We start from the raw sequence: 22369 nt of genomic DNA on the forward strand, positions 1-22369 counted from the left end.
TGATTCTGAGAAGTGATGGAAGGGGTGGAATAGCTAGAAGGGGATAACTGAGTAAGAACTGGGATGAAGGAGAGAAACAATTCAGGAAAAATTAAGGGAGAGAGACAACAATTAGTATGAAGTCTAAAGACAACAAGAAATTGCAGGGGAAAAAGGAAGAAAAATTATTATTTCAGAAATTGATTTCATGGTCTATATAGCTCAACTGATAGCAGGAACCTAAAGAAAAGCTCTGATTTAGGAAATAACTTTTTCTGACATTAGTTAGACCACCTGTATCCAGTAAGCAGAATACATTCTTTTAGTTTCCTAAAGCTGTAAGATTTTTTTCTTGTTATACCTATGTTCTTTTCCTTGTGGAAAAATATAAACAGAAGATTTTATCTTAAAATTCTAAAAACATTTGTATCACCTGTCTGTCCTTTGCTATATCTATCTAATGTCCTCAACTACATCTGTTTTATTGTTGATCAAAGTGTTGAAAGCGTCAATTGTTGGAAAAAAATGATCCTAATTATTCTTCACAAAAACAACCAAAACACCCCCCCCCAAAAAAAAAAAGCAGAGCAATTTACAAGCAGTAAATGAAATATTCAAACACTCATTATGAGCATCACATGGAATAAACACAACTTAATATTTGGTTGGGATTATGGTCGGATTATGCAGCAGGGGGAGATAACTGAAATTAACATAAAAGGGCATGACTTGCATGGGTTTTTTAAATTTAAGTTGTTGCCCCAAGGTTTTTATTCTTTAATTTACTGCTTATCATTTTTAGAGAGATCACTGTCATGGGGCTGGCATATAAACTAATCGGTATTTAAATAACTTTACTATTGGTCTCCATACCAGTGACACAAGAATACATTTATCTTAGCATAGTAAATAAGTAAAATATTCACATAATTTTAATATTCTTAAAATCCTGATTCTGATCTTTCAGTCATGGGCAATTTTCAGTGACCTAAAGTAAGGTCAACCCGCAGAAAATGGACTCAGGAATAAAGAACAGGGTCGTTATTCAGTGTACAATAGCTACTTGAGCAGATTAAACTTACATTTTTAACCACATTGCTTTCTTCATCCAAGCATGCTTGGTACAAAGTTCTAAGCAGTAGCTCCATGTGCTGTGTTATGTGATCCTCTGCATGTAGCAGTAATGTATACAGAAGCTGAGATGCTTTTATTCTTGTGCTTTCAACCCAGTCTGTGATATCATGACAGAGACCAGGAAGAATTTTGGAGAGGTTTCTTGACACAAGCTCCCGACAACCTAGTCCTGGTCGAGTCACTAGAATAAAGCAAACAAAAAATTCCAAATGCTGATGATGAATTTACCTGCAAAAGTTGCATTTCTTTACTATATAGTGCAGAACTTAAACTCCACACAGCTCTCTGAAAACTTTTGTATTTCTTACTGGATGATGATTTAAAATGTTTACAGAAAGGGCAGAGAAAGAGGAGTTACATGAATAGGGCACATTACCCACTTTGGAAACCACAGCTTAATAATTTCCTTCAAATTTATGAACACAAATCCCATTTAAAAAATAAACTGAAGCACATAGAGATAAACCAGAAGAAAGATGCTTGCATGCGGATGTTGTGGTGTTACTGAGTGAAACACAATTTGGAGGGGGAAAGGTAGAAGTCACAAATAGTCCAGGAGAGACTGTAGTAAAATGAAGAATGTCAGTTGTGCCCTCTAAAGGGAATGTTAAAAATGTATTTAGCAAGTTAAAAGTAGAAAGGGTACTATGGTTTGTACAAGTGCTGTGTGATCAGGCCAACCAAACTGATAGTATTCTAAAAATTGCAGCTGTTTTGTAGTAATTTCCTGCATTGGCCCCTGTAATTACAAATGGTAAAATGAAAGCAGACTAAAGTGAATGGTCTGAAGAATATAAAAGGCTTATGAAATGCCTATGCAATACTTAAAATAGGGGTGAAAATATTCAAGCATCAGGACACGAGCTGATGCTTCTTTTGTCAATGGAGGGTAACATTTTGGATTATGAAAACTGACGATGATAGCAAAAGGTCAAACAAAGAAATCAACTTGAGACAGCAAATACAGACTGGCATCCTATTCAACCTGAGGCAGAACTTTGTTTAAAGAATTTGGACCATTCTTTATCAGCAGTTCCTCCATTTCAGATGTTCAAATGCAGGCATTTATCCCTGTAGCTACTCCTGTCAAAGACTTCCCTGCTATAAACTGTCTGCACCTGTATCCTAAGGCAATGACTGCTATTGCTCAGTGGAAAGCTATTCAGTTGGTTGGATGACACCAGGTATGAGATCTAACTCTATTCTTCCTCTGACCTGCAATATCTGTCACTGTGAGATCAAAGAACAGGGGGGCTCAATATGTCAAGTCTATTAGTTTGACAGATGGACAAAGATTGTTAAGTAAAATGTGCTATAAACTTACAGTTGTAAACAGATATTCCAGCATATTAAATAAATCAGAAGAACTGGAAACAAAGTGTTAAAATACATCATTATAATATCAAAAAAACCCAAAACGTAAGTGTTTGTGGAGAGGAAAGAGAGAGGATGGACAAATAACAACTCATCCATATACAGTCCATGGTAGAACACCAGAAATTGTTACTTGAAACTAAGGTACACTGGTGTGTCTGGTAAAGTTTTGTATCTGTAAGATCTAGTAGCCATCCATTCTTCCCTGTCAGTTTTTATTCTCTTTATCACATAAAGCCTGACTGTTAATAAGACACACAATTTGCAAGTAAAGATAAGCAGCAGCAAATTATATCTTAAAGTCACCATTAACTTGGGACTCAAGTCCAAAATTATCAGGTCACTTCTTTAAAATATTCTTTAGGTATGTACATATATGCACATATATATGTGTGTGTGTACATACATCACATTCAACTTTTAACTGCATCTTTCTACCAAGCATAATGCATGAAAAGTCAACTGAATGCACGGATGGAATATTGCTCAAATTCATGAAACGCATCTATTGTGCTAAGAAGTTTATTTCAGAAAGTACGTAACGTTTAATTATGAATTAAATGATGGATGTCCCTTTCTAAAATCCCAACAAAACTTTACATGCACAAAAAATCCAACACACATCTGCAGAAAATGGAACTGGGTAACAGTATTAACAATATAAATGGTAACAACTATTTCAAGAACTAGCATATGAAGTCTTTTATGACCATCACTGTAGGATTGTCCTTGGAGCTCAGACACTCAAATTCATTAGTTTATGTACGTTAAAAAATTCTCTGATTGCCAGAAAGAGAAATATGTTTGTGCCATCACTAGTGGACGTGAAAGCACTCTTTACCATTTACAACCCCCTGAGGTAATATTAGATATACACTAAGGAAGAAAGAAAAAAAAATTGGAAAGGCTAACAGATCAACTTGCCTGTCTGCAAAGCTAAACAATTCTGTCAAACCAGTCACCATTATGAAGTGCTTCTCCTTTCATTCAAGCATTACTGAGTAAAACAACTTTAAAGGAAAAAAAAAAAAAAAAAAGAAAGGTGTAATTTCAAAGAAGAAAGAACTCCGGAACCCACTGTCATGGAAAGGATTTTGCTGCTGGGTATTCTGTGATGGGATTGTCACATAGGCACAAGTCAAGCATGAACCTGTTCTTTCACACCAAAAGAGTTTTTGTTCTGTTAAAAATGAGTACAGAAATCAATAAATGACCCATTTAAATCCTTTTTCTCACCAACACCCATGTGCATATTCTTAAACATTAACTTTATGAACCTGAGACGGGAAACAAGCTTCAAGCTACTGAAAACATATCGTTTTAAAGGTACCAATAAATCATATGGTACTAAAAAAGTAATCTACTCGTGCTGCATATCTTGTTTTTTTCTGTATAATAAAGGAAATTACTGTTTCTGTTCCCACGTTCTTCGTTTATTATGACAGATTTTAGTCAGCATTGCAGTGTCTCACAAAGAAGCCTGAAATCATTTCACTGCACATTTTTCTTCCATGCCAGTTCTGTGGATCATTAATGCTGTGTCTAGTTCTCATTATTCAAGGACTCGGCTCACACCTTCTTCCATCCTGCCTTCCCTTCATTCTTTATGCCATTTCCCACCTGGCTGCTGGCTAAAGTAGAATTTTCTGCCATTTCTGCACCACTGCTTTACTTCTTTTTCAGCATATGCATTTTTATTTACTCTTTTTCCAAAATCCATTTTGGGATGAATGGGAAAAAAATAGTGTAGTTACTATAGAAATGTGGGGGTTTTAAAAATTTAAACATAATTTTACATACATATATGCCATATATTATATTTATACGTACATATGCTACCCCTACACAGTAACTAATATTACATCTTGTAATGAATATTACACATCAGGCTCTGCAGTCATTACTGCACTGCAGCTCTCAGGGATTACTGAGAAAGTAGAAACCACTTTCACTGCAACACTTACCTCCTTTGGGATAATGAGATGGTGAAACAGTAAAATCCATCTTATCCTTCAGATCGTCTTCATTTTCCTTCTCCCACTGCAAGCCTATCTTTTCCCAGTAAGTCCAAGCCAGTTTCCTAGACATAAAATAAGAGCTTTATACCATCATGCCCCCCAGATTAAAACTTTTAAATGGGACTTCTGGAAAATCTGACTTCTTAAATTCAGCTGGAAGGATGGGAATCACTCCTGCCATTTAACCCAGGCACATTGAGAGTTTATGCTTCTTTTGTACTCAGCAGACAGAGGTCACCTCTTCCAACGGATAATTTTGTCTCTGTCTACCTCTCTGTCTTCGTCTCTCTCATACTTACTTGAATGTAGCATAGAAGAACAATATAACCAAAGTTACTGAGGATAATGCTGTCATCTTGGGCTTAAGAAAAAACAAAGAAACAAACCCCTTGGTCTTTTTTTTTTCCTCCAAGCAATACATCTGTGAACATAGAAACACTTCCACATACGACAACTACATAAGGGTGGAGGGGAGAGAAATTTTCTGCTTACGTATTTTCAGGAATTTCATCAGTAAAGCTGCCAAGTAACAGAGGGATCAACTTGTGAAAATATGAGTATCTGTCTCGTAGGTGCAACAACCATTCTCCGATGACAGTTGTTACAGCGTGCCGAACCTACATGGATACAAAAAGACTGTTTTAAATATACCAAGAAAATACCAGAAAAATTAAAAAATAGTATTTACTTTTGGTATATAAGACTTGGTAAAGTGCATCAGTAGTCTCAGAAGAAGTTACAAGAACAGAGGATTTCCACATTGCAGCAAGCAACTTAACTAATATGCAAGGTATCACGTTCCCTCTTGTTTTCTCACTCCGGCTTTATTAGACTATTTGCTGCACAAAAGCACGTCTCCAAGACGAAAACAAGATACAAACCTAACTCAGAAAACTCTTAAATTCTCATGGTTGGTATCTCTCTGAGAACACATGAAATGTACATTTCTTTGAAATGTGAAGATTTCCAACCACATCTCCGGGAGACAATTTTCTCTGTTCACTATAAAGGAAGCTTAAGCTAAATAATGGGAATATACCCACTCAAAAATTAAAAGTATTTTAGTTATGACTAAGTTGCACATTTTAAAATTACTGCCTCAATCACATCTTATGAATGGACCAATACCGGAATTCTTTGTTAAGCACCTGAAAAGGCCACAGAATCAAGTCCCAGGGAGATTTAATGTAAGAATTTAAGACAGAATTGAAGGCAACCACTGACATAAAAAGATGTCTACAAACGCCCACAGCCTGAAGAACTGGACAGCACATGAACAAGTGGCCAACCTTGGGTTTGGACAGTGTACAACTGGCAAAGCCTGTGATATATTTACATATCTGAAAGCTGAAAACTGGGAAGGGTGAGTGAGCAAAGCACCAAACAGACCACCCAGAAACCGATATAAAACAAATCCAGGAGGGAAAAAAAAAAAAATAAGCACACCTTGGGAATTTCATCAAAAAATCTCTGGGCCAGATGAGACAGAACATCATCCACAGACTTCCCATTTCCAAACTGTATCACTGCTCCAGTAGCCTGAATTACATCAACACGAACTCTGTAGTGCTGGTGCGATATTGTTTGCATTAAGGGTTTTATCAGAGATTCTGACTGCATATGGAAGTGCTCTGTTAGGGCAGAGAGACAGAAACTTCAAGTGTGCCTTTCTCTATGCATGTGACAGATCTCTAGCAACATGTTTTCTGTAACACTATGAACAGCATCCTGATTACTTCCACTGCATTTGCGTAGCATGCAGATTTAACTTTATACTATATTAGAGCTGAATGCTAGCCCACATGCACTCCCTTAACTTCCTCCTCCCACTATTACCCATGTATTGTTAACAGTTCAGCATCCATGCCCGGTACAGCCTCTCTCCATCATATCCTCCAAGGCATGAAGAGTACACCTGTGAGGATGTGTGCAACTTCTCATCTCTCTCCCTCTCCTGCTTGCATCCCTACAACCTCCTACCGGTCCCCACCTCAGCCCCTGTCACCTCAGGAGACCGGAGGCTCACATTAGCCCACTGCTCCTCTCTTTGTCCATCCCTAGGCCCCACCTGGCATCGCCTGGGCGCAGGCCACAGCGCTCCTGCAACTTTCACGCCTGACCTCGGCATAGTTGTCGAGGAGTGTGGTCTGGAGGATGCGGGTAACATCGCTGAGGTAGGGGGCCATGGAGGCCCCGCACCGCTGCAGCAGGAGGCTCAAGAGCTGGACTAGGCCGAGGCGCAATTCCTCGCTGGGCTCGAAGCCCTGCGGCGGGCAGAGACGCTGGGCCAGCAACGGCAAGAGGACGGGCAGCGCCTCGCCGGGCGGCTCGCCGTGACTGACCCTGTGGCAGAGAAGCTGGAGGGCGAGCTCCCGGCACCGCTCCGCCGCGTCCCCCGCCACGCAGCGCGCCAGCTGCCGTAACAGCTGCGCCCCGAAAACCTCCTGCACCACAGCGTCCGAGAGCGGCCGCTCCAGCACCTCGGCGCGGATGGCCTCCAGCGCCCGCAGCCGCGCCGCCCGGCCGCAGTCGGGCTGCTGCAGGCAGCTCAGATGCCGGCTCACGGCCTGCACCACCTCGGCCGCCCCGACCGCCGCCATGCTCGCCTGTCGCTACGGAAATGGCGTTACTAAGGACGCGCGAGGCTTTTACGACGGCGGCCGAGCGCTTTACAGCTTCACACACCGACTGCGGCGGCGTGGGCTTTGGGTGACAGGACGGGACGGCTCCGCTCTCGCTGCGTCTCCGCCGCGCTGAGGGGACGTCCCAGGCCCCACAGCAGAGCACCGAGGAGGCATTTCGGTAGTTTCAGCAGATATGATAGCTTCCAGCAGCATAGGAACCCCTTATTCGTATGTCGCGGGGAGAAAGGAGAAGCAAACCTGAGGGAAACCCACGGGTGCCCGTAGCTGGTGGAAGGGCTGAGGGGAAAGGCTGAGGGGACCGACGCAGGGAGATGTTACCCTGTGGAACCTTCCATAGGTAACATGCTACTTGAATCACTTGTCCCTTCATTTTTTTTTCTCTGGAGGGATCAGTACTGCAGTGGCAGCAGTATTACCGTTTTTACCAGTTCCTGTAACAGCTTCATGTAATTTTTAGTGTTCATTTGTATTAATATATATAGTGTTCATACTGTACTTATGTGCACTTTACACAACATGACATTTTGTGTGCTGTTCTGATGGCTGCCATCAGCATACCTCAAACCGAAAAGGTCGCCAGGGTTCTTGAGTACTCGAAGTGCAATAAACTACAGAACTAATTCAAATTATTCTTTTAAAGTCATAGAATCACGGAATGGTTTGGGTTGGAAGGGACCTTAAAGCTCATCTAGTTCCAATCCCCTGCCACAAGCAGGGCCAACCTTCCACTAGCCTGGGGTGCTCAAAGCTGTCCAGCCTGGCCTTGAACACTTCATAGCAGTCTATTCTGTTGTTATGCTGCTCTTCACTTGACTGTGAACCTTTGGAGTCCTTTTTCACCCGTTATTCTGTGGGAGCCACAAGTGTGAGCTCCCTAGGAGCAGAGGAAATACTAAGGTGTATTGGAGCATTCCTGACAGCACACATGGGCACCTGGCCCAGCAAAGCTGCTGTCTGTGACCACACTCCTTATGGACCTTGCATGGATGTACTCCTGGGTGTGATGATTTGCTCTAAATACCCAAGTAACTAGTTTGGCGAGATGCTCTTCCTGAGCTACAGAGTGCAACAGGCCTGGTGGGCCCCTGGGCTGTGGAGAGCACTGGGGCTTTGCGCTCCTACCTTGACTCAGCCCATCCTTCATGGCCAGCCTGTCCTTCACGGTCAGGCTGTCCTCTGTGGCCAGCCCATCCTTCATGGCCAACCTGTACTTGGCAGGGCAACATTTCACAGCTAGACTATTGTCCTTTGTGGACAGCCCATCCTTCATCATTTGGCCACCTTTCATGGTCAGCCCACCCTTTGTGGCCAAGCTGTTGTCTTTCATGTCCAGCATGTGCTTAATAGTCAGGTCACCTTTCATGGCCAGCTCATCTTTTGTGGCCAGGCCACATTTCATGGCCAGCCTGTCCTTCATGGCCATTCCCATCCTTCATTGCCAGGCCACCTTTCCTGTCCAGCCCATCCTTTGTGGTGAGGTGTATCTTTCATGGCCATGCCCATCCCTCATGGCCACGCCGTGGACCTTTGTGTCAGCCCGTACTCGGCTACCAGGCCTGTCCTCCGGGGCCAGTGCGGCCGGCAGGGCAGCCGCTGAGGTGCGGGCCCTTTCGGGCCGCCTCTCCCGCGGAGGCGGCGGGAAGGCCGCGCCCGCCGGTGAGTGACGGCGGCGGCGGGACTTCCTGCGGGCGGGCGGGCGAGCGGCGGCGGGGTCGGAGCTTTTCTGCGGGAGCAGCGGGCTACGGGTTCCCGGGCGTGCAGCGAGGAGAGGCGACGGCGGCTGCAGGGGGGATACCGACAGGGGAGCCCCTTCCTCCGTCTCCACTGCCGGGGAAGGATTGAGGTGCCGCCACCGCTCAGCCGTCTCCAGTCATCAGGTATTTACCGGCCCCTCCGTCCCGCGCTGCCCTCGGCGCTGCGCCGGCAGCAGCCGGGAGCGGAGCCTGGTGCGGGGGATGCAGGGACGGGCCGATCTCCCAGCCCGGGCCCTGGGGATGCGCTGCTCGGGGTCGCCCGGCCAGGGCCGGGGCCGCGGCTGCCTCCTCGGCGCTATCCCGCCCCCCTGGGCCTGCCCCGCTGCCCGCCGTGCCCGCACCCCTCCGTCCCGTTCAGCCCCGGAGCTCCAGCGTGCCGGGGAGGGAAGGCCGGTGTAAAAGCTGCTGTCGCGGATTTTGGTTTGCAAAGGAGCGGTCGTATGCTCGCTGAGGGCAATAAAGAGGGGTTTGGGGTTGTTTTCTCCCCCAGTTGCCGAACCTCCCCTTGGACGGCTCAGCCACTTCCTTCTAAGCTCCCCCGGGACCTGTAGCGGTCGCTTGCTGTGAATGGGGGAGCAATTAAAATTTACCAGAAAACTGGTGATGGGGAGGGAGTCCCCAAGGGAATAGAAAGCCTAGGCTTTACACTGTCATTTAATAGATGTCTTTGAAACTCATGGCCTTGTGTGATTAATTGCACCGCATTTGCCCAAAGGTTGACCACCGTCTAGGAGTTAAAATCCTCTTTTTGTACTGACTGGTGTGTTGATTATACAAAGATGACACAGTTCAGCATTTCCACATACAGCTCCAGAACATTAAAACCTTCAGAGCTGATAGCGCTTGAATAGGCAACAGGCAATATTAAAATGTCTTTGCTCCCTCAGATCTCCTTGACAAAGGACTTGGGAACTGTCTCTTATCTCTTTCTTGCACCATTTTCTTACCTAGGTCTGTTTTCTGTTTACAAGCCTGAAGATGGCTGCTGCTTCTTCCTGCAGTGTTGAAGAAGATGAGAGCCTGAAGGGATGTGAACTCTATGTTCAGAAGCATAACATCCAACAGATTTTAAAAGAGTGTATCGTAAACCTTTGCATAGCAAAGCCAGACCGACCCATGAAGTTCCTCAGAGAACACTTTGAAAAATTAGAAAAGGTCAGTGATTTTCAGGTGATTTGTAATTTTTCATTTTTAAACCGAAAAAGTTTATTTAAAAGTTTCAAACATTTTGGTACATTTTTCCTTTAAAATTTTAAATGATCAAGCTGCTGTTAAAAACAAACTCTTAGAAGAAAAAACCCTTGCCCTTTCTTTATTTGCTGATGTTTGCTATAATATTTGCTATAATCTAGAATTTTTTGTGCATAACACCAAGGTTATAATTTTCATCAAACTGCACTTGTTAAAAATGACCTGAAGAGTTACCAGCATACTTTGTGTTACGATACATGGAGTCCTGAAATTTAATCTATGGGAAGAATCTGCCTGCAAATGCAAAAGTTTCTGTTCCCTATTTATTCCAGTGTCAGGTGATGTGGTTTCCCCTTCTCCTAAAACTGAACTGTATCAGGGAACCAGCAAGTTCTAAAAACATGGAGCAGTTTGCTGTTTTGTTTTGCTGCTCTTACCCGTCTGCATTGCTTATTCCAGGATCCTCCAACATGAGATGCATTCAGAGAGAGACTTAATATACTGTAAATGTCTTCAAAAGCAGCATAGAAGGGGGGATGTTTTAAAACATTCCCAGGCAGATCCTACTGGACAAGCCTACTGGTGTCTTTTGCAGGAGGTGCATGTTGTATGAGCACAACTTTTCTGGGGATGTGATTCCTCCAGAAATAAATGGAAGCACAGGGCTGCAAGTTGTTGGTTATACGAGTTCTCAGTCTGCCAGAGACTTTATTGGTATAATTAGTTTATCAAGATGATTACTTGCTTTTTTTGAATGAAATATTTCAGGTTTGTAGGCTTAAGATGCAAGTCTTATGTGATTTTTTTCCTTCCAGAGGCAGAATTTTGCAAGGACAGAGCAAGAGCAATAGTAACTAGTGACTAATACGTAGATCTGATACATTACAAGTGATAAATACATTTTATACATGTCATTGTCCGCTTTTCAGGTGGATTCTTTTTTTATAGGTGAGTATATGCCAAATTTGTGTAGCTTTAAAAAAATGCAAACATTGCCTTTTGGTGGAAGCCCAGTAAGAATGCCTGCAATGTCAGGGAGGGATAGGAAGTACAAGAGGTTTTTTAACTATGATGTTTCTTATTAAAAAAAACCCAAAAACCTCTTAGTTTTGCATGTTCTAAACTTCTGAGAGCCACAACCCATTTCAAGAGAGTGAAGTCTGTTGAATTTCCATTATCGTGTTACAAGTTGTTATCTATCTTTGTTTGTGCAATTCTGGACCTCCTGGCAAAAAGGATAAACACAAGTTTGGCAAAAAATGTTAAAATATGCCATAGTATTTTAGGATCTTCTCCATAGCTAGTGGGATTATTTCAGTTGTTGTACTGAGGGAGTTTGGCTTTATTGAGTTAAATGCGGTACACAGAATTGAGATACCCTTGAGTTTCTACCGCTGAGAAGTTAGATATTCATAGAATCATAGAATGATTTGGGTTGGAAAGTACCTTAAGATCATCTGCTTCCAACCCCCCTGCTATGGGCAGGGAAACTGCACACTAAACCATGTCACCAAAGACTCCATCCAGCCTGGCCTTGAACACTGCCAGGGATGGAGCATTCACAGCTTCCTCGGGCAAGCCATTCCAGTGCCTCACCACCATAACAGTAGAGAACTTCTTCCTTATATCTAACCGAAACTTCCCCTGTTTTAAGTTTGAGCCCATTCTTTCATGTAACTTCCTATTATTTCCCAAAGAATAGCAGATTCCACAATCTTGTAGCAGAATATCAATCAGAATGCAAATGCAGAAGCTGATGGGTATCACTTGTCTCAAAACAAAAGGAGGTAATGTAGAAACAACTAGTGTCAAGGCATTAAGATCAGTGAATGTTGTGCTTCGTATGGAAGGAAATAATCTTAACACTGAGTGTCCAGAGCAGCCTGGTAGCTAAGCTTGCTAGGCCTAAAGGCCTTAGGATGCTTCTGGAGGTTTCCAGCACTGTAATTCTCATTCCTGCAGTGGTTTGACTTTGTTGCTGAACCGTCTCTGATGACTTTCTTGTGATGATCTGCACTGTGGAGGATATTCTGCTCTAGGGTAGTATTTTGACTTGGTTGGTTACAGAATAACAGTTGAAGGAAGGTTTGTAAAGCTAGAGAAATAATTTCAATGAGTTTTATCTTGTTTTTAGAAGAAACTTGTCATATATAGGTATTTTTAAGAATCTTAATGGACTTGTGAATTTAGGAATTGGCCATTAGAGCAATACACTGATATGGCATGTTTGCTGTTAGCTCCTTTAACTTTGTTCCTGTGCAGGGAGAGGTGTGAAAATCTTTAGGTTTAGCACGATTTTCTAACAAAGTAACGTATTTTTCCACCAAAGTGTGATATTTTGGGGTTGTTTTCCAAACTCATTAAAATAGACAACATGCTTCGCTGAAGAGAGCAGTAGAATAACAGTTTATCTGTCAAAAAATCATGTGGGCAGTTTGGAGATGAAGTGTGGGATATTTTTCAAGTAGTTAAAAAAGGAGCTTATGGAAAATGTGTAGAGCTCGACCCACATCAGTATGTTGGAGCTACCTCAGAGGTGAATACAGAAAAAAAGTTTATTTCATTGTGCTAATTCTTAACTACATCCCATAAAATCGACTTAGAAAAGCAAGATTTGTTATCATATGCAAGATCAGATCATAAATGCTCTTCACCTTACTTCCGATGACATCAGTGTCAGGTCCACTGCCTTCAGCATACATCTGTACTGGTGAATGAAAAAGGGCCAGGGACTAACCCCTGACCCCACAACACTAACTGGCCCCAGATATTATTCTTAGGTCTAACACATCTAGGAGTAGGTTTGTTTTGGCAGGAGTCAGTATGAGCAGCTCAGAACAGAGCCAGGGAATGAGCTAAGAGTTGAGTGATGTGGACTGTCCTGGGCTAGTATTCAGGTCCAAGGCTGGGCCATTTTTTATTTCACAGTATAGACATGGCCTGAGAGGGCTGTAAAGAGAGAACATGAATAAACACTTAGGAATAAAGTGCAAGAGGTTGAGATTTGATGTTTGGTTCCACAGTCGTCGTTTTCAGATGGAGAAGTGCCATGGTTAGAATGAAATGCCTGATGCCTTTTTAAGTTTGCAGCTTATTTGTATCAAGTACAATATTAGAAAACAGCCCTCTGAAAACAGGTGGAGGACATCGATATTTTTCTATTCACTTAATACTGGCAGGACCTGCTTGTCTTAAGATGCCAGGAACTGCTGGGAATCAGCGTAAGTTTCTGTATTCTGAAGTTCGCAAGTCAGTTTTCATGTGCTGTGACTTACAAACTTCAAGATCTACTTTGATCACATTAACAGATAATTTGTTAAAATCTTTAACATTCCACTAAGCACAGAAAAAGAGTTGAAAACAGTTTAGATACCTTAGATTTCCAGAATTATGTAATGTTCTCTTTCAAATAATTTGTTTTATATTCCCCGTGACCTTACAGAACTTGTTGGTGGATGGGGTGAGAAAAACCTTTCCCTTAGGGGTATTAATTTTTTTTTTTTAGAGTTTGGGAATAGATGTTAGCTAAGAAACTGTGGCATTATTTTAACAGCTGTAATTATGTTCTGTTTACATGAGGGCTAAGAAAGATGTAGCAGAAAAAAGCGGAACCCATCTTTTATCTCTAGTTCTTACCTTATGTAAAGAATATAATTACTAAGAAATTACAGGCAAAGCCTTGTGTTTTCAGGTATACTGAGACTGCAAAAGTTTCATTAGTGTCAGGCTGTTTAGTGTGGTGATTATATGATCAAAGGTGAAGTTGTGTTGCCAGGCTAAGTTAGCCTGTTTTCAGCAGAAAAAAGATACTAACAAAGAGTAGAACTAATGAAGAAAATGACACAAAAGAAGGAGAATCAGCAGGAACCTGCAGGGTATGTTTAGGCATTACAAAGTACTTTGCTGAAGTAATTTTGCATGCAGTGTATTTGAGAGCTGTCCTTAGCTGGCTGGGCCAGGTGGTTTTTGCTGATGCCTTCTGGGCTCCTTCATTCTGGGCTCTTGGTCCCTTCATTGCCCTATGCACATACAAGAAATCCTGTATTGCACATGTTGAACTTACTGTCTTGGATTCCTGTGGATTGGGAGTGGCCTTATGGGCCTAGGCTGCTGCTGCATTTCTTAAGGTGCTGTCCAGAAATACGAGTTTTAGAAAAACCTGGATTCTACTGTCTGTAATTAGCTAAAGCAAGATAGGATTATTTGTGTAGCTCCACCTGGTGATATTACACAGTATTGCACATCGACCTTATCAGAAAAATGAAGGCCAGGTTTGCTGTAAACTAGCACTGAGAAGCAACTGTACTAAACTACATATTCATTCACTGTTAGTCGGAGCAATCCCAGGCACAGCTACAGGCTGAGCAGAAAAGAGATTCAGAGCAGCCCTGCGGAGAGGGACTTGGGGGTGCTGGTCGATGAGAAAATGAACATGAGCCAGCAGTGTGCGCTTGCAGCCCAGAAAGCAGCCGTATCCTGGGCTGCATCAAAAGGAGCGTGACCAGCAGGTCGAAGGAGGTGCTCCTGTCCCTCTACTCTGCTCTTCTGAGACCTCACGTGGAGTATTGTGTGCAGTTCTGGTGTCCTCAACATAAAAAGGACATGGAACTGTTGGAACAAGTCCAGAGAAGGGCCACAAGGATGATCAGGGACTGGAGCAGCTCCCATATGAAGATCGGCTGAGAAAGCTGGGCTCTTCAGCCTGGAGAAGAGAAGGCTGCGTGGAGACCTCATAGCAGCCTTCCAGTATCTGAAGGGGGCTATAGGGATGCTGGGGAGGGACTCTTCATTAGGTACTGTAATGAACAGGAGAAGGGGTAATGGGTTAAAAGTCAAACAGGGGAAGTTTAGATTGGATATAAGGAGGAAGTTCTTTCCTGTTAGGGTGGTGAGGCACTGGAATGGGTTGCCCAGGAAAGTTGTGAATGCTCCATCCCTGGCAGTGTTCAAGGCCAGGTTGGACGAGGCCTTGGGTGAGATGGTTTAGTGTGAGGTGTCCCTGCCCATGGCAGGTGGGTTGGAACTAGATGATCTTAAGGTCCTTTCCAACCCTAACTATTCTATGATTCTATGAAATACAGTTTATTTATTTAGCATTAAGAGTTTCAGAAACAAAGGTTTTTGAGCATCAAAATTTGAGCATCAGGATTTTCTTCTGCAGCAGTCGTCTCTCCCAGGATTTACATTTTGTCACAAGAAAATGTTCAATCAGTAATTTCCACCAGAACCTTTCCAAAACAGTGAAATTCATTCTTATAAGCACAGGTGATTATGCATGATGAAACTCATTCTTTTAAGATAAGCTGGGGGAAGGTTATGCATTGGAAGGGAAATCTACAGTGGAAAAACTATGAAAAATGCATTAACTAAGCAGTTTGATAAAGAGCTGTATCTCTCAAAGCTTGTAAAGCAGTTGGGCAGTATCTGCTTGGTGGTCAGAAATGTTGCTAAAGTATGTGGGAACATACCTGAGCTACCCGAGATGCTGACAGCAACACAGTGGTGGGAGTGCTGGGTGCCCATGTTGTGTGACTGCAGCTCTGGGTAGGCTTGGGCAGCCTCTGCTCCTGCTCCTCCTCTGGTATCAGAACCAGGAAGAGCTGATTGAAAATCAGCCCAGGTGAGACCTCTGTGATTGCTGTAGTCAGCCACAGGCAGTGTTATGAGAGGTGACAGTTTTCTTGGAACAGGGAAAAAGAAAAACTGGGTGAATTTTTAAGACCCCTCAGGCAAACTTTCACAAATGCGGGAGGTTTAAAAAAGGGTGGAAGAAGAAAAAAGTTTTTTCCTAAGAAATAAAATTGGTTATAGGTGAATCTGTGCTATTACAAGCCTGTGCATAACACATTAGGGCATCATTGAACTCCCTTCTTGCCTTGTTTGTCTAGAAGTGTGAGTAGCTTTCCCAGTCTCAAAGTCAGAAACTAACGAAATGGAGTTCAGTGATGAAATGAGAAGGGCAGTCTCCCTGGGTGTCGTTTGTTGTGGTTTAAGCCCAGCCTCACTCCCCTGCTCACTCCCCCTGCTTCCTCCCCCCACTCCTGGAGCGATGGGGAAGAGAATTGAAAGAATGTAACTCCCACGGGTTGAGATAGCAACAGTCCAGTAACTAATGTATAACACAAACCACTGCTGCTGCCATCAGTAATAATAATGATAAATAACAAGGAAATAACAAGGGAAGAGAACACAACCACTCACCGACCGATACCCAGCCCGACCAAGCAGTGATCCCACCCTTCCGGCTAGCTGCCCCCAGTTTATATAGTGGGCATGACGTGCTGTGGTATGGAATACCTCTTTGGTTAGTTTGGGTCAGATGTCCTGTCTCTGCTTCCTCCCAGCTTCCCCTCCTCCCTGGCAGAGCATGGGACTCACAAAGTCCTTGGTCAGAGTAAACATTACTGAGCAGCAACTAAAACCATCGGTGTTATCAGCGCTGTTCCCAGGCTGAAAGTCAAAACCACAGCACTGCACCAGCTACTAAGAGGGAGAAAAATAATTGCTGCTCCTGAGCCCAGGACACGTCTTTGTTTCATGTCTCAAGCTATCATGTTTTACATTCATCAGGATACTTAATCCATGTTAATCTTTAAGCATCTAGGTGGCTTTAAAGAAACAGCTTCATAATTAGCTTTAACACATGAATGAAATACCTTGCAAATTGGTGTAAAGTTAAAAAAGGCACTGGGTCAGGCACTGTCTGGTGGGAGATTTCACTGAGTTACAATAGACTTGGGAAAGCTCTTGATACTAGTGGGCCTTTACTGCTAGGAACAGGTACCTAGACATGTTTGCCTTCAACAGACTGCAGGTTTTTTAGGCTCCCAAACAGACGTGGAATCCACCAAACCTTATTTTACCAATCAATTTTCGAAAAGTAATTTGCCTGGGTCTAAATCCTGTCTGTGCTGGAGTCTGTGGTTGCAGAATTGGTTGAGTACCTACCTCCTGCTTGTCTGCAGCTCAGCAAATCCTTCACTCATCTTTTGAGAGGCTGGTCAGACTACATAGCAATTTAGCTTGAATAAAGTAGAACTCCATGTGCAGGGATGTGAGCGTTTTGAGGCTGTACTCCTGTAGTTACTCCTCATTCTTTGAGTTTTACAGAGCTCAGGCAAGGTGCTCTGACAGCTACTGACCTTTTCATTACAAATGATTGCTGAGCCAAGGCAAGTCGGTAGCTTTTCTGGAAGACACCAAATGATCTTCAAAATTGCTTCTTTTTATTCTCTTTCAGTTGTAGGAGGTGACTTAAGAAGCAGAGGTAGTTAGGCTTTTTCTGTCTTCCCACAGTAATTATTTTAAACTGAGGGGCATACCAAATAGGAATGATAGAAAGGAGAAAGTCTGTGTAAAACATGGTACAAATCAAACCAGATTTCCAATATGAGGATGAATTTTGGTTTTGCCTTTTTTTCTTTAGTTTCCAAATAGTTCCTCGTTAACAGTCTCCTAATGAGAAAGATGACTTTTTATTTGAAATACCTTTTTAATTCTGCATGAATTCATTTGAATTGGACACGTAGGATGAGTCTTGAGACTGTCAGACTGGACAGCAGTAACACTGGGTGTAGAACTGCAGTTTTTGTAGCAGATTTAAGATTATTTGTGATTTAACTTTGTTTCAGTTTAGAAAAGGACCTTAGATTTGGATGCTGGAGAGGGATTCCTCATCAGGGACAAGAGGTAATGGGTTCACACTTAAAACAGGGGAAGTTCAGGTTAGATATATGAAAGAAGTTGTTTATAATGAGGGTGGTGAGGCACTGGCACAGATTGCCCAAAGAAGTGGTAAATGCTCCATCCCTGGCAGTGTTCAAGGCCAGGCTGGACACAGCCTTGGGTGACATGGCCTAGGGTGAGGCATCCCTGCCCATGGCAGGGGTTTGAACTAGGTGATCTTAAGGTCCTTTCTAGCCTTAACTATTCTTTAATTCTATGATTTTTAAATGTTATAAGGGGGGGAAATTAATTGCTTTCCAGTGTGCTGTGCTGAGGTCCATGCCTCTGTGGGTGCCTGCTTGGCAGCATGTGTTAAAGCTGTACTCTGTCCAGCTTTGTAAGCTCAAGCTCTTGATATTCTGTAACTCCCAGGAGCTCAGCCCGCCAGCTCCATCACCTCTGGGCAAGACACTAGGGAACTCAGAGAGTGATCTATGGGAAACTTGAAAGAAAACCATGGCCAGGATTATTTATCTTGGATTACCTGGCAAATTGTGAAAAACAAAAATACTACCTGAGTTGTTAAGGGACACGTAGATTCCTGCCAAGCATGCAGTTCAGATTGCTGTCTAGCCCTAATACCCCTGTACCAGTGAAGGCACTCAGCACACCAAAGTTGTTTTGGGTTTCAAAAAGGAAATGCATATGGAAGGGAGGAGGATGAAAGAGAGAGAAAAAGGCTGAGTATATGTTTAAGAAGAGTAGCCCAGCACATGTATTTTCATATTTGTATTAACATCAGATAATTTTTCAGAAGAAAGAATAAACTATTTATAGAATTTTATGGTAGAATTTTATTGAGGAGTAGAAAACGTAGAAATGTTTTAGAGACAATTTCCACTCTGAAATCACTGAGGGAACACAAGCTTTTGAATAACCAACTTTGCTCTCAGCATCACATTTGATCTGAGGGCATCAGTATGCTTCTAAATGTTAAGTAGGCCTACACAGCAAAAGTATTTTAAGGAGAAAAATGGCATACCAGCATTTATGATTTCTTCTTTGTTGGTAACTTCAGTTAGCAGCTATCTCTTCCTGTGTTCTGATGGTCCATTTCTGCAACTTACATGTAAGTCTCACTGAGATTAATGGTGTTTCTCTTGGATTAAGGGTCTGCTATGTTAGAAGGCTGGAATGAAAAATGAAAAATAAATAAATAGCTTTGGCATTACATATCCAGTGATTAAAAACTTCACAGTGACTTAGGCGTTCTGGTTGTTGCTGAAAAATACAGTATAATATTTAGCATTTTTGTTTAAACTATTTATCTAGTAGCAGATACATGTTTTCTGTGAGCATCTTTTTTATGCAAGGTATGCATGCATATGTTGTTATTTGGCTGGATTTTAAGAATCAGAAGTGTTGGCTATGGTTCTCTTTGATTATATCATCTTCTAAGTTTCAAAAACATGGTCTGTGTTTTGTAACATAACCTTATTATCTATGAAAGTAGGGAAGAGGTGGTGATGGGTTGAGATACAACAAGACACTGGAGGGGAAAACAAGAAGTGTTAACATGTTGCAGGAGGTAAAGTGATGCCAGTAAAGGGACTCAAGAAGGTGAGCATTGCAGTCAGAGCAGCAGAAGAGTAGGTAGATTTTTGGCAGGAGAATTTTGCCTAGATTGGAAATTGGGAATGAAGTGAAATGCAGAGAGGCCACCGAGGTTATGGTAGTAGTAAAGCAGTGGGTAACTATGGAGTGAATTAGTAGGATGGGTGGATGTTACAGATATTTCTTAGTGATGCTTTAGAAGATAAGCATCGGGAAGGCAATGGAACAGTAGTTGGAATTGTGTGAAAAGTCTCTGGTTACAAGGCTGAATGATCATAAAGATAGTGTAGTTGTCCACTGTGGCAAAGACAAGACTGGTAAGGACACTGAGACCTCCCAGTTTTCTCCCACTGTCAGTAATGGCATCAGTTCTGTGCTTCCAACAGAGCAGAATGTTCTGCTTTTGGCCTTTATTAGCTGCTATAAATCATCATGTCAGCCTCCATGAGTGATGGGATGGTGTTAGAAACCTTCCTGTGTTGAGAGCACCTCCTCTGGGTCAATTCCAGTGCAAAGAGAGATTAGTTACATGCACATAAACTATCCTGCACATTTTCTGTGGATAAACAGAAAGCAGATTCCGGTTCTGTCAGTAAGAAAACTTTATGAGTGAGCTTGAGAAAAAAAGAAAAAAATACTTCATTTAGGGTGCATTTTGTGTTGTTGCTTTTGAATGCAATCAGTAAATTGTAGGAGGCAGAGCAGAGATAGTGAGCAGTGATACCAAACGGCTGACTTGCTTTTAAAAGTCCTTGGGATGTTGTTCTAAAGCTGCACAGTGACGTGGAACCTCCTTATGTGCTGTCCTTCCTTTAACTGAAACTTCTGAGTTTCCGGGTGATGACAAAGCCTGAAAGGAGAGACCAGGAAAGGAACTACTGGAAGTGAATTTCTGTTTGGAAATGCTCAGGCCAATAGAGAAAAAAGCTTCTGGGTCAGGAAGCGTGTGTGCTCTTCAGCAGCAGTCTGAAAGGAAGGGTAAACCTAAAAACTACCTTGGCATTGTGGTCACTTCACTTGCAGTGTTTAAACTCATTAGAAGCTCATGGAAACATTAATCAGGAAAGGCAGTGACCCCATACGCTGAGAACAGCATGCTAAATTCCTGCCTTTATACCTCAGCACCTTGTAGAACAAATGTCTTAGCGGAAGGTGGACATTCTAAACATAAAAGGGTCACTGCAGTTGTATTTATGGGTGGTACTTTTAATTTGGGGCAACAATGGTATATTTTCTTTCCTTTCCAGTTTATTGTCATTGAAGTCAGTAATGGTATTCCAGTTTCTCTGTCCATCTCCCCTGAAGTCACCTTTGTTTACAACTTTAGCTAGGTTTTTGGACACTTGCAACACAGTTTAAATAGAAGTAGACTTAGATTATCTGTATAGGAAATGGGATATTACTGTCACTCAGCAATGTTGATTTGTAGATTTGGGGTGTGTTGATACATAAATATATTGGACTGTGACAGGGACAATGGAGGCTTCAGTCAGTGGCTCACATGTGGTACCCTGCTGCCATTTAAGACTTCCTAAATTATGTGCAATGCCCACTAAGGTGGTAGATGTGACCCAGGACAGCTTGAGACTCATGTCCTCAGCTGGCAGCTGAAAGCTGAGCAAAGTCACCCAAAATGGCACTGGGCCATTTTTGGGATAACTGAATCAGACCCTCCATGTCCTACAAGTGAGGAGCATCTCCACTCAAACCAGTGCAGATACTAGTGTGAAGGGAGGAACAAGATAATCACTGGGGCTTGCTCAGAGGCAATTGCAGTGTTCTGCAGTTGTGTCTTCCATGTGTTTTCTTATTTTAAGGTGTACGTAATTGGGCACCATGACTGTGAATTATCTGTGCTATCTGAATAGAGAGTGAAAACACTTGTTGTCATGACAACAAAAGATAGTGAGGTGTTTACTTGAAAGTGAGTTCTGCACAGGCGTTCACATCAAGCTGTGTCTGAAGATCAGTGTTTGAAGAACTGTTCTTCAGGGAGACCATTCCTCCTTTAAAATATTTGCTGTACTTGTGTAGTTTTAACCCCAGATACTTGGAAGAGGCTTTTTGAAAGCTTAACCTAGGTCAGAGCCTATGTTTTTATTTTCAAAAGGCACTCTTTAGTTCAGTAGTGGAAATCCTACCTAGACTACAAACAGCAGCATATGGAAAAGCCAGCCACTCAGCTGTCTGCTGTTTATATAAAAGGAGATTTTAGTGAAGAGACATCCTTTTAAAGTGAATCTTACAGTAACTCACTTTTATAATCCTTTAATACCTTTTTGGCTTTAAAAAGTATTTCGGTTTAAGAGCATGCTTTGTGATATTAATTTTATCTCACTGAGTTTTCTTCATGTATAAATCTGTCCTGGGGCAGGGAAGATGTTATTTATTAATTCCTTGAAAGTGCCTTTTATACAGTGTGTACTGAAAAAGAAGTGTGTATTTGATATTCAAATGGGGCAAACTACTACTCTTCTCTATGAGTAAATATGCTATGTATAAAAAGAGCTATGCAAGCACGACATACCATGAAATAGTTACCTAACAGCCTTCTTGTTGTAGTTACCTTTTAGTATACTTTCAGCTGCTAACTGTACAAAAAAATCTTAATTACCTTTCAGTTAAGCTTATGAAGGAGGTGCATTTGCTTGTGTTCATTTAATATAAGCAGAGAATGTTAACAATATCAGGGGTGCATAAATGGCAATAGCCAGTAATGGTATTTGAAATTCTTCAGCCATAGACTTGGTTTTGATGACTAGATATTAAGTAATGATAATATGTAGCATATATATTTGTATTTAAAATGTTTGTGTTTCTACAAGTCCATCATTGTAGTAAAGGAAGCGAGAGAGAAGCAGGGAAGAAGTTGGTGAAAATGCTTAATAGGACTTGCAGTTCTTACACGATAGGGAAATCTGGCTGAGTCATCTCCTACGTACTCAGCGCTGCTATTTGAAATTTGAATTGGAAATAAAGAAGTTACAGTAAGTAT

At 42.2% G+C, this 22369-nt stretch overlaps 2 protein-coding genes across 3 annotated transcripts in view; one reads left to right on the forward strand and one right to left on the reverse strand.

The window, feature by feature from the left end:
* Positions 1-7140, reverse strand: part of DNAAF5 (dynein axonemal assembly factor 5) — a 29435-nt gene extending 22295 nt beyond the window's left edge. The window contains exons 1-5 of the mRNA XM_061357069.1: positions 6574-7140; positions 5952-6136; positions 4998-5122; positions 4452-4567; positions 1062-1294 (exon numbers count right to left, since the gene is read on the reverse strand). Of these exons, the coding sequence (XP_061213053.1) occupies positions 1062-1294; positions 4452-4567; positions 4998-5122; positions 5952-6136; positions 6574-7105 (1191 nt within the window). The 5' untranslated portion in view covers positions 7106-7140. The remainder of the gene's footprint in view (positions 1-1061; positions 1295-4451; positions 4568-4997; positions 5123-5951; positions 6137-6573) is intronic.
* A 176-nt stretch (positions 7141-7316) lies between these two features.
* PRKAR1B (protein kinase cAMP-dependent type I regulatory subunit beta) overlaps positions 7317-22369 on the forward strand; it is a 103723-nt gene continuing 88670 nt past the window's right edge. Inside the window, exons 1-2 of one of the 2 annotated variants that reach the window (XM_061357071.1) lie at positions 7317-7487; positions 9856-10059. In XM_061357071.1, coding sequence (XP_061213055.1) covers positions 9883-10059 — 177 coding nt within the window. In that variant the 5' untranslated portion in view covers positions 7317-7487; positions 9856-9882. Of the gene's footprint in view, positions 7488-8803; positions 9028-9855; positions 10060-22369 lie in introns of those variants that run through there. The other variant, XM_061357070.1, reaches the window with a different exon arrangement.

This window comes from Neopsephotus bourkii, unplaced genomic scaffold, assembly GCF_033783945.1.
Source record: "Neopsephotus bourkii isolate Nb327-2 ecotype Australia unplaced genomic scaffold, CSIRO-AGI_Nbou_v1 NB_882, whole genome shotgun sequence".
NCBI lineage: Eukaryota > Metazoa > Chordata > Aves > Psittaciformes > Psittacidae > Neopsephotus > Neopsephotus bourkii.